General features: G+C 37.1%; 1 protein-coding gene across 1 annotated transcript; it reads left to right on the plus strand.

Moving 5' to 3' along the window:
• Window positions 1-10,134: 10,134 nt before the first annotated feature.
• Window positions 10,135-10,839, plus strand: LOC145247152 (tetraspanin-9-like). Its single transcript, XM_080108793.1, has one exon. The coding sequence runs from the start codon at window positions 10,135-10,137 to the stop codon at window positions 10,837-10,839; it is 705 nt and encodes a 234-aa protein (XP_079964919.1).
• Window positions 10,840-13,528: the final 2,689 nt, after the last annotated feature.

The raw sequence follows: 13,528 nt of genomic DNA on the forward strand, positions 1-13,528 counted from the left end.
CATCCTCTTAGCCGGCGAGACTTGAAAGAGAGAAGATGTGTATTTTTACATGTGACCCAAACAACTTCGTGCAGATTGATGTAACTGAAAGCGAATACAGGCGCCCACATTGAATTATAATTAAGACCATACACTATACATTTTTTAATATTCATTTCTTGAAAGAATTCTATTTCAGTAATACATTACCACAGGTTAATAATAGGAAATTACTTTTCATATAATTCATATATTACATTAAAATTATATAATGCATTTACATTTTTAAAACCATCATGCATTACTTTATATTCGTTAATTCTTTATATTCGTTAATTCTTTATATTCGTTAAATCCATCTTCTTAATATGACAACTTGTTTATATTTAAGTTACTCTTGATAATGGTCTCGAACTCATCGATGTAAAAACAACATTCAAGAAAAATCTCTAAAAATAAATAAAATGGAAGCGAAATAGACAATAATAATATAGCATTAATGTCTTGGGAAATCAAAACAGTTACTAAAATCGTTCAATGCCAAAAAATAGGGCATATTTTTAAACCAATATTTTTTCATAATATAATTATATTTTACAAGGTTCACAAGATATTTACACGCCAAGTAAAATTCTTTCTTAATAGAACACGTTTTTTAAGAATTTCATCCAATGTCTTCTATATATAAATGTTAATTTCTGCGTATGTGTGTTCCCTATAGAAATAAAGGTTAGAGAGTCTGCATAAAATCTATAAGTGTGTTCTTATGTAAAATATTTAGAGGGCGACAAAAAGTGGTCTTGAATGTCTTAATTAAACCTGAGAAGACTGTGGTGGAAGAACTCTTAATAAAAGCTTCAAATATATCACATTGCAGCGAAATTTAAACTATATGCATAAGGAATTAATTCAGAAAATTTTCCAGAATTCGATATTAGTTCGAATATACGAGGGTAGGACAAAACAGAAAAAACTAAGAAAAGAAAAGGATATGGTGTTATAGGTACAATAAAAAGTGGCATAGTTTTCTTAGTTTAATCCTGAGCAACGCCGGGTCACCCTGCTAGCCCTTTTTCGAAAATGAGTTTTGGGTTTTTAGATAACCTTTAATTTTACTAAGAATATATTGTAATCAATTATTTCAGATTATATCTTTTCTTCATATTTTTTATTCGAATTCTAAAAGAGTTTTATATTATCCATGTCTGTTCCTATGCTCGGCAGTGCAATATAAGACAAAGCACTCAATTAAGAGCAAAAAAAAAAAAAAAATACGAAAGAAATCCAATTGTGATATTTATTATGCAGCAGAGATTTTTTTGAAAATATAATGACACCATAATTTTAACAATCGACGGACTTTAAAACGCAACCTTTACTATTGTGATAAGAACGGTAGTGTTAGAGCTACATGACTGAGAGGGATCCGATGAAAACCTATGAATCAATTTCAAACTCCATAGTCTTGGCCGTCTTTGCTCCCGCATATGACAAGAAAACATGCGTCAGACAATGAACCGCAAATCCATGGAAATCAAGATACAAACGCGACTTCTGCACATGCGCAACCGCCATTCCGTTGTGTGGTGTATTTATTTGCTTCCCCACTTAGGCACAAGGCCGTTTTTTAATGTGGAAAGAGGGGTAGGGGGAGAGAAAGAGGGACCAGCTCCCGATGGGTGGGAAAATAGCAGCTGGATAGTGAGAGTTGGTATAAAGGGTTGCCCCTACATTGACCAAGTATGTATGTATTTATTTGCTTCCCCACTGAGCAAATTAGGCACAAGGCCGTTTTTTAATGTGAAGAGAGAGGGACCGGAGGGAAAAGGGGACCAGCTCCCGATGGGTGGGAAATGGGAGCTGGATAGGAACTGTTGGTATGAAGGGTTGCCCCTACATTGACCAAGGTCTGATATGTGGAGTTACCCCACATATGGTCTTTGCTTGCAGTATCTGCCGGAACAGATACTACACGATATTTATTTGCTTCCCTACCGAGCAAATTAGGCACAAGGCCGATTTTTAATGTGAGGAGTAAAGGGGGAATGGGAACCAACTCCCTGGGGAGTAGGAGAGCTGGATAGTGACAATTGGTATGAAGGGTTGACCCTACATTGACCAAGGTCTGATATGTGGTGTTACCCCCACACATGGTCTTTACTTGCAGTATCTGCCGGAACAGATTGTATTTATTTGCTTCCCCACTGAGCAAATTAGGCACAAGGCTGTTTTTTAATGTGGAGAAAGAGGGAGGGGGAGGGAAAAAGGGGACCAGCTCCCGATGGGTGGGAAATGGGAGCTGGATAGTAACTGTTGGTATGAAGGGTTGCCCCTACATTGACCAAGGTCTGATATGTGGGGTTACACCCGCATATGGTCTTTGCTTGCAGTATCTGCCGGAACAGATGGTATTTATTTGCTCCCCCACCGAGCAAATTAGGCACAAGGCCAATTTTTAATGTGAGGAGTGAAGGGAGGGGGAAGGGAAAAAGGGGACCAGCTCCCGAGAGGTGGGAAATGGGAGCTGGTTAAAGGTCAGGCATGTGGGGTTTCCCCCACATCTGGTCTTTGCTAGTCATAGCTAGTCATAGCTTGCAGTATCTACCGGAACAGATGGCATTTATTTGCTCCCCCACCGAGCAAATTAGGCACAAGGCCGATTTTTAATGTGAGGAGTGAAGGGGAAATGGGGACCAACTTCCCGGGGAGGAGGGGAGCTGGATAGTGACAATTGGTATGAAGGGTTGCCCCTACATTGACCAAGGTCTTATATGTGGGGTCGCCCCCACATATAGTCTTTGCTTGCAGTATCTGCCGGAACAGATGGTATTTATTTGCTCCCCCACCGAGCAAATTAGGCACAAGGCCAATTTTTAATGTGAGGAGTGAAGGGAGGGGGAAGGGAAAAAGGGGACCAGCTCCCGAGAGGTGGGAAATGGGAGCTGGTTAATGGTCAGGCATGTGGGGTTGCCCCCACATCTGGTCTTTGCTAGTCATAGCTAGTCATAGCTAGTCATAGCTTGCAGTATCTGCCGGAACAGATGGTATTTATTTGCTCCCCCACTGAGCAAATTAGGCACAAGGCCGTTTTTAATGTGAGGTAAAAACCAGCTCCCCTAAAAGTAGGCAAAAAAGGGGCACTCTGGTTACCAAAAATAATAATTGTCCCAGTATAGAGGGTTTCCCCTCCATTGACTGGTACAAATTATCTTAAGTGCAGCATCTGCCGGAACAGATGGTATTTATTTGCTCCCCCACTGAGCAAATTAGGCACAAGGCCGTTTTTAATGTGAGGTAAAAACCAGCTCCCCTAAAAGTAGGCAAAAAGGGGGCACTCTGGTTACCAAAAATAATAATTGTCCCAGTATAGAGGGTTTCCCCTCCATTGACTGATACAAATTATCTTAAGTGCAGCATCTGCCGGAACAGATGGTATTTATTTGCTCCCCCACTGAGCAAATTAGGCACAAGGCCGTTTTTAATGTGAGGTAAAAACCAGCTCCCCTAAAAGTAGGCAAAAAGGGGGCACTCTGGTTACCAAAAATAATAATTGTCCCAGTATAGAGGGTTTCCCCTCCATTGACTGGTACAAATTATCTTAAGTGCAGCATCTGCCGGAACAGATGGTATTTATTTGCTCCCCCACCGAGCAAATTAGGCACAAGGCCGATTTTTAATGTGAGGAGTGAAGGGAGGGGGAAGGGAAAATGGGGACCAGCTCCCGAGAGGTGGGAAATGGGAGCTGGTTAATGGTCAGGCATGTGGGGTTGCCCCCACATCTGGTCTTTGCTAGTCATAGCTAGTCCTAGCTAGTCATAGCTTGCAGTATCTGCCGGAACAGATACTACACTTTGATCTTGGCCAAAAGTCCACAAAGATCTCGTCTCGCTGGGAGGGGGCGTGTTGATCCATTGTGTCTTCTGGACCAAACCATTCTGTTCGAAGTTACAGGAGTAAAAATCTGATATATTGCTGCTTAAGGAGTAGCTACAGCCAAGAAGAAGGACTTCCTGCAGACTAGGCAATCTTGAGGGTCTTTCCTCGTGAGTTTTGGGCAGGTTGAATTATATGAGGAAAAGGAGGATAACGACGACCATCATCAACAGCAACATCAGCAATATCACCAGCAACATTAAATACTATATTTTGTGATATTTTAGTTTTAGTTTGAAAATAAAAATTATAAAACGTAGAAAAAGAAGAATAAAATACAAACAGATATACGGATTTGAAAGCAAATGCATACGTGGCAATTTATTTTTAATAAATAAAGCCGGGCACGTCTACTAATCCAATAAATATTCAATAGTCTTTTTGATTCCCTTTTCAGACAGAACATTTTACGAAAAAAAAAAGCCAAAACTGGCAGTTGAAAGATTAGTGGAGCATTAGCACAAATGTTAATTATGTTAATGTATAAGAAATACTGCTAACTTGCCACTGTTTTTCGAAGCTGAAATTTCTACTTAATGCGCGCATGACCTTTAAAAAAATGAAAATTTAACTATTTATATAAAGGCTAGTCAGTATATGAGTGTTTTCTAAAGAATAAGAAAATTAAAGAATCTACATAAAAACCAAGTGAAAGTATCTGTAAAATTATTTCGAGGAGACGGCAGTAGTTGTTCTGAATCTCAAAGTGTCCAACTAAAGATATTTAGGGCAGAATTCTCTTTAAAGCTTCAAATATATCGTTGTCAGTCATTGTCAGTCATTGTCAGTCTGCGTGGTTACCATCTAATCACCTTCATTTTATGTAAAAAAATGTGAAACCCTATTAAAAATCATAGACCGATTTTTTTTTAATTTTACACAAATGTACTTTATGTGTATGGGAGTGTTCTTAAATAGGTTTTGTATAAGCAGGCTTCTGATAAGTGTTGAAAATTATTAATCGAAAAAGTCCAATTTAAGAAGGAACACTTCGAATTGACTAAAGTTAACACCCTTATCATCGCATAAGCAGTGACGTCTGGCGTATAAAATCAACAGTAACGTCGTTGATAAAACAGGGGCGAATTCGAAATGAATGTTTCTGTTTAGAGCACAATTCAACTATGATAGTTGACTTTTGCATTTAAAACTTTAATTCACGTAATTACCACATAACCCCGGGATACGGCATTCATCCGTTCCGGGGGTAGGATCGTAAGGTGAAATCGTCGTATGACAGGGCCTAAGAAAAATTTAATTCAGTACATATTAAAAATTAGTAACAAAATACGGTACAGTATATAATACATGTCGTATATAATTAAATAACATTATAAATAACCACGTAAGGCGGGGCAAATACCGTTACCAAGCGTCGGATAAACATCGTATTTCACATCGTAACCTGACAAAAAACGTATCCTAGGGTGATCGTGTCACCGGGGTTCTACTGTACATAAAATAATTTTGTAAAATCAGCAATAGGTTCACTACAGTGCAATATAGACTAAGTCACTGCTGGAAGGCATGTGAAATTTCCTCTCAGTGCATTGTGGTAAGTCCCCGACATTGGGTCCAACAATCAACTGATTTGATTGAAAAATAAGCAATTTCACCAATTTCGATGACAATTGGAAGTATGGAAAATCCCGGACAATGTCGGATCTCCTTACTAGTATATATATATATATATATATATATATATATATATATATATATATATATATATATATATATATATATATATATACTTTTTACCTTAGCTAAGAAGGTCATATTTTCAGTCAAGTTTGGCACTGTATTTGTGTTTTTACGATCTACACCATTAATTTTTATCTAAATTGGTCAAGATTTCTGTGTTGGTCAAGCGTAAAAATGATTTTGGAATATGTAGGTTATGCTCATGGTTAAAAGCCAAAATGGTGAAAAGTTGTAATTCACTCTTTTGGCGATAACTTCAGTTATGCCAGAGAGATTTGATACTTGACTAATGTTGTAGCCAATGTTGTCTCCATTTAATATTATATTAGCCTTGCCATTAATGTCGACATGTTCGGTTATGGTCGAAATTTTGAAGGAATTTCAACTCCGATGTTTCGAAATTCGATGTGATGCTCTTTTATTACAATAGCGATCATGCAAAATTTCAGTTGAATTTTTTTTTTTTACATAGGCATCACTATATTATCAAGCCAAGAGGCCACTCAAGGATAAGGGTTAAAGAGTGTACAGTAGAAATTGGACAATATAGTAATCATTAGTAATGAAAATTTGGTAAATTTGATAACTTATGTGGAACGGCTCATCAAGAACTTATTTACGTTAGACTTGAACACAACCATATTCTAGTCAGCCGGAAAGCAGGAAAACGGAAGATAATTCCACAGGCGTGCAGTTCTAAGAAAGAAGCTTTGTTCATGGAATCTACGTTTAGGTTTAGGCACAGATAAAGAGTGGGGGGAAGTATTGATAGTGTTTACAGCTAGACGAGTGTTTCTTGTGAAAGTTTGGCGAGGGGGGACCATAGATTGAAGCTCAGTCGAACACTTTCCATGAAAATAACGATACATCAGAGACAAACTCGCAACATCTCTTCTGTGAGATAGAGGTTGCAAGGAAGAGAAAAGGACATCTCCTACGAGGCTACGAAGTCTATTTTGAACTCTATCAAGGCAGGACAAGTCCTTTCTAGCAGCTCCTGCCCAGATGTGGCAGTTATTAAAACTTCGTTAATACTTCATATAATATAAAATAGTAAGGGCCAACAAAGACTTTGGCTCATCCTTATGTTGTCAGGCAAGGTATGCAGTCTAACAACTTACTTATGATCATTTTAATTTATTGGATTTAAACAATCTTATAAGAGAAACGACACATGTCGTTGGCAATACATCGATGGACTCGTCCCCCGAAGTTATCCATGACTATGCGATTTATTTTGAATTTTGAATTTTCAAGTTGAATTTTGTCGGTGTTTTCTTTCTTTCAAAATAGTGCAAGAAAAAAAACATAGGAACAAGTAACGAGTGCTTAATTCTGGCAACAGCAGCAGTCACCCACACCTCACTTAACAGAAATGCACAAAACACCTGCACGCTCATTGTCAGAGAAAATGAACATAAAAGTTGATGTATTAATTAATAAAGAAAATGGAAATTTACCGATTAAAACTGCCTTTCCTTCTAACTGTTAGATAATAGCAAAGTTAAAGGTTATATTAGCTATTATCAATATATCTATCTGTCTATCTGTCTATTTATCTGTCTATCCAGTGATATAGTTAAATGGTTTAGATTGGGAATTATTTATTGTTTAGAGAATAAATTGGTCTGGAATGTAAAAATGGGTTCTAGCTGAAGATGTTTAGAGAAATTAGTTAAGTTTAAACATAAACAAAAATAACTAGATCGACCTTGAGCAGTTGCGTACGTGACAGATGAGATCACGTTAAGGCGACGTGTCTATTAATCGGCTACGTCACCATAACTGACAAGTCAAAGAGACAAGAAGTTTAGTCAGTCAATAGTTTGAGTTTGGTCACCACGGTGAACAGAGGAGCACTTCAAATCCGGAGAGCGGGGGATAGAAAAGAACTAACATGTAAGCAGACTCTAGTGAATACCATTAAGACAGCTGAAATACATTTATATTTTAAAAATATAAAGTGTTGATCTGTGGTTTCAAAAAAGAAGGAAATCCAGGTGTCTTATGGTGTTATGGTTTATGGTGTTGGTTGTTGCATATTTCATCACAGAGCCCAGTAGTGAAGACAGAAGAACTCCGGAGAAAGAAAAGGTATGGAGCATCTTCATCTTCTAATATATACACCTTTTATATAACATGAACATTTCTGATACCCTTTGTAAAACATAAACACTTGTGATACCTAGATGTACAACATATGTCTATACGTCGACTGTATACGTGGCTATACAACACTAACATCGCCGCCACTACCACCACTACTGCTATTACTACTACTACTACTACTACTACTACTACTACTTTGGTACTACCTAGTTAGGCTGTCTGAAGATTCCAACTTGCTGATCTCAAACATCAAACATTGACGTTATTGTTTTTCTTTTCTTTTTGCAAATCTCAATCATGTTTTCCAAAGTCAAAAACAAAAGCAACCATTTTTCTTTACAAAACAACAAAACCAAACATTATGAATAAATATTTGAAGACATTAAGGACTTGAAACATAAAGCGCCAGCATTATAGAATTCTACAAGTGTAATTAATTTCTGACACGCCCCTTATGAAATCATCTACAGTGCATTTTATCCACAATTCAGTTTATAGGCAGAGCTTTTATATTTGTGCGGTGATAAACTTTCTGAAATACACTTGTGATATTAGGTTGTATAAAAGTGTTAACTTTTGTTAAAATCGGACTTCCTTCTTTAATCGGATTTGTCGATTATTGATTGTTGATACTTATCGGACGCATCCCGATACAAAGCCTATGTAAGAACACCCCCAGACACAACAAGTACCTTGATGCAAAATTTAAAAAAAAAATAGGCCCAACCGTTTCCGATTGCATAGGAAACTCTTTCTCTCTCTCTCACACACACACACACACACACACACACACACACACACAGTTCATTTTATATAATAGCAGATTTATTTGCAAAAATGTATACAAATGCGTAACAAGGCCAAGAATTAAGAGGGTTTTGGTATATTTATTTAATCTAACTGCACTAGCAACTTTCATTAGTCATGTCGTACGTATAAAAATGAACAATCGCCTGAAGATTTCGTCAACCCCAGACTTGCATACCTCATAAAAACGACTCTATCCCCTCAATTTTAACTGTAAATATAATTTCAAATTAGCGACAGCGAAATCTATAAAACAAAAAAACTAATATTTTATTCCCAAAGTAAAGGTGGTTTCATCTAACTAAAATAGCTGGGAGGTGACCTTCTTTGGATGTATCTTGTCGAACTTGGGAATGTTCCTATAGAACTCGGCAATCTGTACGGAATTTCGAATGGAACCCTTTATTTAATCCCTGGGGGTAGCATGCTTTTGTTCCGTCAGCTATGGCATCTATGAAGTAAATAAAGGGCTCCGTTCAAAATCCCGGGAAGATTCCAAAGTTCAAAAATAAAACATTACCGAGTTCGAGAAGATACACCCGAAGAAGTTCAGAGATCGCATCGACCGAAAGGTTGTGAAAATGACACTCAAGATGAGAACAATAGTTCCGATGCATCTAAATAATAAAAAGAACCAGGACACCTTCAAAAACAGTAGAGAATTTATTTTACCAACATTTTACATAATGCATTAATTTTTCTTGTTATATAAAACTTTCACCAAACTATCACATTAAGTTTACGGCATAATTCTACGTAAAGGATATCCGGAATTTTTTTTAAATTGAATCTCATTTATAAAACAAAATTGTACTAAGTGTAGACTAACCACTGTTTCCGGCATAATCGAAAACAAGCAGGCCAGTCTCTAATGAAAGTGGGTGGGGGTAAATGAGTGATTCAAGATTCAAGTGAATCCCGTTGCGATATGGGAATGGATAACGTCTTCTAAGATTCTAAGATATTCCAGTGTAACCCGGATATAAGAGACTCGAATTTACGAAAAACGGATACAAGAGAGATTTTCTATGGTCCCAAATAAGAGTCTGTGTTAATGTACAGAGTCAACCGGATATAAGAAACACGTACATAAGTACAACCCGGATATAAGAGTTATGGGGTCCAGATAAGAAGTCTCTTATATCCGCGTTACACTGTAACATCATTGTTAAGGGCAATATAAATTACGAGGAGTGTGCATCAATAGAAGCTGTCTTATTACTAGGGCTGTGACAACAGCATATTCTTTTCATTGTTTTGACTATCGAGTGTGTATCCGTTAATATCTTATATGATTTTATATAGATTGGTGTGGTTCTTGGTTGATTAACTGTGTCTAACTGTGTCGGATATTCACTCAAGAGTCAAAACAATGATAAGAATGTTCTATCGTCATAGCCTTACTTATTACCAAAAACAGATCGACAACACATGAAAAGACAGTGGAAAATATAACAATAGAAATTACGAGTACAAATTTGCATATATAATTCCGATATCCAATCAGATTCTCCCCTTTCCGTTATGAGTTGTCTGATCGGCTTTAAAGACATATATCATACTAGTCTTCTTGTGCAAGTGGAGACAATATTTCCCCCCACAAAAATGTGCCCGTCAAGAATTTGCTTCGTGTTTATTAACCTTATGTTCATTGTATTTTCTGCTTTCTTGGTAGGTCTCGGGATCATTGTCCAAACGTCATTGAACGGTGACTACGGTTTTCTTAAGGGTCACCTTAGTACAGCATCTGTTCTTTCGGTTGCTTTTGGCGCCTTGCTCTTCTTAACGGCGATCCTAGCTCTCCTGAGCGTCTGTTACCGAACTCGCGTTTTATTCTTTGTCCACGTATTCTCTCTGATCATTCTAATCGTCGTCGAACTGTCTGCCGGAATCGCTGGCTTCGTGGCGAAATCTTCAATGTTTAAAGTAATCACTGACGACCTAAGATCCGGACAATCGAAATATACCAGCAACAGGCTTGTGAATACCACTTGGGATTCGCTCCAGAGAGATCTAAAATGTTGCGGCGTCGATCATTACAATGAATGGTACAAATACCTGGGAAACGATTCTCTTCCGGATTCTTGCTGTAATCGCTACATTGTCGGTTGTGGCTCTGGAGTTGTATCGACTGGAAAGTTTTACCAAGACAATTGTGCTGAAGCGATTGTCAATTGGACTGATACCAACGAGATGGTGATCGCCGTTTTTTACTCTACCCTAGTGACCATGCACCTGTTGTGTCTCCTCTGCCTCCAGCGGCATGTACACACGCCAAGATTCTACGATCCGTTTTTGGATGACCTTTAGAAATAACAAATTTTACCTACGTTCTTTTGGAATAAATAACTACAATAACTAGAGTACTCCTCTCTGTACGGTTGAAATTGATTCCCGGAAAACTCTCATTGCAGAAGATAAAATTTAATACTATTCTTTGTCTAGAATCCTTATTCCTATTTGATTTAAATGTTTGAATTTGCTTTTATAAAATGTTTACTTTATAACTTACGGATTTTAAAGATTCTGAAATTAAATGCGTAATTGTCGAATGACTCAAATATAATGCAACTCTGAAACGTTGGACTTTTTTCAAATAAGAGTGTGCACATTATGCTGCTAAAACTAAATTTGTAACTGCTTATTGATTAATACGTATTAAAATTTCCTAGATCAGAGGTATCTGAATTTTCCAAGTGGTCCCCATTTAACTAACCCACATTATCTCTGATTACGCCGAGCGATGTTTTTTTTTTTTTTTTTTTTATATTATGATCCGGGTTACACTGTAACAGCGTTGTTAAGGGCAATATAACAACGAACTTTTTGTGTAAATTATACGATAATGCAACCAATCTAAACTTACCAATGCCATTTTACAAGTACAATTTGATAATTTCTACGTTTTGCTTTTTGAATATTTCTCTTCATAAAGTCTGTTTATTCTATGATTTGTCCCCCCCACTATTTTTGGTATTACCCTAAAAGAAGCTACAAAACGGCTAAATCCTTTCGCCTCCATGTTGATTTCCACACCCTCGAAACCAATTATTTATATGGAAGGATTCTTTAGGACCTATTCTGTGCATGCATCCAACGAATCTTAACGGATGGGAGGGCCCCAATTTTGGTAATATGGTGTTCACCATTAGTTAGCATTACTGTTGGGTCTTGTTTAATAGTATTCCTTGAAATGGTCATATCTATGGTTAAATAACTATCGGAGTTGGGAATTTGCCTACTGCAGATAGTATGCGGGTGGAACCATATATCGTAGATGGCTCTTCGTAATGCCTTAGTAAGGGATCATGATGGCTGGGCAAGCCTTCGACTCTTATTTCGGTTAGCTCGATCGAGTCTCCCTGATTTCTCTGGTCACGTTACGCTGTAGTATCTACTCCAGATACTTTGTAAAATAAAGTTTAATACAAAGATTTATGAAAATCGTGTTCGGTTCTGTGTATACCTTTATGATACATGCATAGTCTCGGTACGTGATGCTAACTAAATTATTTAAAAATTAATGCGAGAAAGTGTTTTAGAACTTTAGACGCCAAGATTAGTGAACAGTTTCTAAAGTCGCGTGGTTCCCGGCTCAACTGGTTTCACAAATAACTCTTGCTAGTTTATTCAAACTTTTGAGGCTTCGGTCTCCATGTCCAAGCCACACAAATCAGCCGACCCAGAAAACTGCACGTACTTCCCATTCGATGAGTGATGTTTCTGACAAAGGGGTTGGGGGTGGGCGAAGAATAGCTGTTTTAAATATTCCATCATATCCATCTTGTAATAGTTATGCCGGAATGTTTTTATGTAGGGGTGGGCTTAATACAGTGTGACTTATTACGAGTACTTAATGGCTAATCACTAGGACTGTGACAACAGCATATTTTCCTTGTTTTGACTCTAGTTTATATCCGACAAAGTTAATCAACCGAGAACCACATCACTCTATATAAAAACATAAGATATTAACTGATATATACTCGAGAGTCAAAACAATAAAAAGAATATTCTGTTGTCACAGCCCTACTAATCACTTTCCCTACATCCGGGAGTTTCTCATATTAAACTTTCCTCTTTCCGTTTCATTACACCAGCATTAATTCCTGCCCCTCTGTGCCATATAGGACTAATATTTCCTGCAAACAAATGAATACTTTCTCCGACCCCTGGTTACGGTATTTGCCTCGCCTTATTTGATTTATATGCTGTGTGTTTTTATATATATATATGTTTAATATCGTATCCCGAGGTTTTACAGTACATTTGCTGCCCCCCCCCCACAACAAAAACAAAAACTCTATTTGGGCATTACATATTTACATGTAAACACTCTGCATAACTTAATAAATTTTTGTGAAAGCTGTCTTGTCTATGAATTTAACGTAACCTGGTCATGTTTTCTGCGGCATATTTCTAAACAGTAGCGTTTTAAGCACATTTTTTTTTTTTTAATTCCAATACATCATTTCAAAGAAATGGCGTATTTAAAAGTTTATATAGAAATAGAGAATCGTGTGCAAACAGATTAAAAAAAACTTTGCGTTAAAACAATTATGGCATAAACTCCCTTAATACTATCACTTAATCTTCAGTACTGGTGACATGAGACAAACAAAACTGGTTTCTGTGGAATGAACAAAAATAGCCAAGATTTAATGTTATTAAAACATTACTCATTCGAAAAGTGGGTAACTTTTTTATGCTAAATTGACCCCCCTCTAACAATTTAAAATATACTTTATCACCCACTTTCTCAGGCGATTTATGTAATCGTATTCTATCCCCCCTTTCTATTTTATTTATTTTACTTGCGGGTCACCATTTATCAAAACCCCCACCCTACTTTAGGTTAAGGCTTAAGTCTTAGATGATACAACACCATGATGATTGGCAATAGTGGAACGTCGGTAGGGCTTACGAGGGCTAATCAACAATAACTTGTTTACATTGAACTTGAAAACTGCCATATTTATAGCCATCTGAGAAGCAGCCT

The sequence above is a fragment of the Euprymna scolopes genome, chromosome 25, assembly GCF_053919585.1.
Source record: "Euprymna scolopes isolate OS-2025 chromosome 25, ASM5391958v1, whole genome shotgun sequence".
Classification (NCBI taxonomy): domain Eukaryota; kingdom Metazoa; phylum Mollusca; class Cephalopoda; order Sepiida; family Sepiolidae; genus Euprymna; species Euprymna scolopes.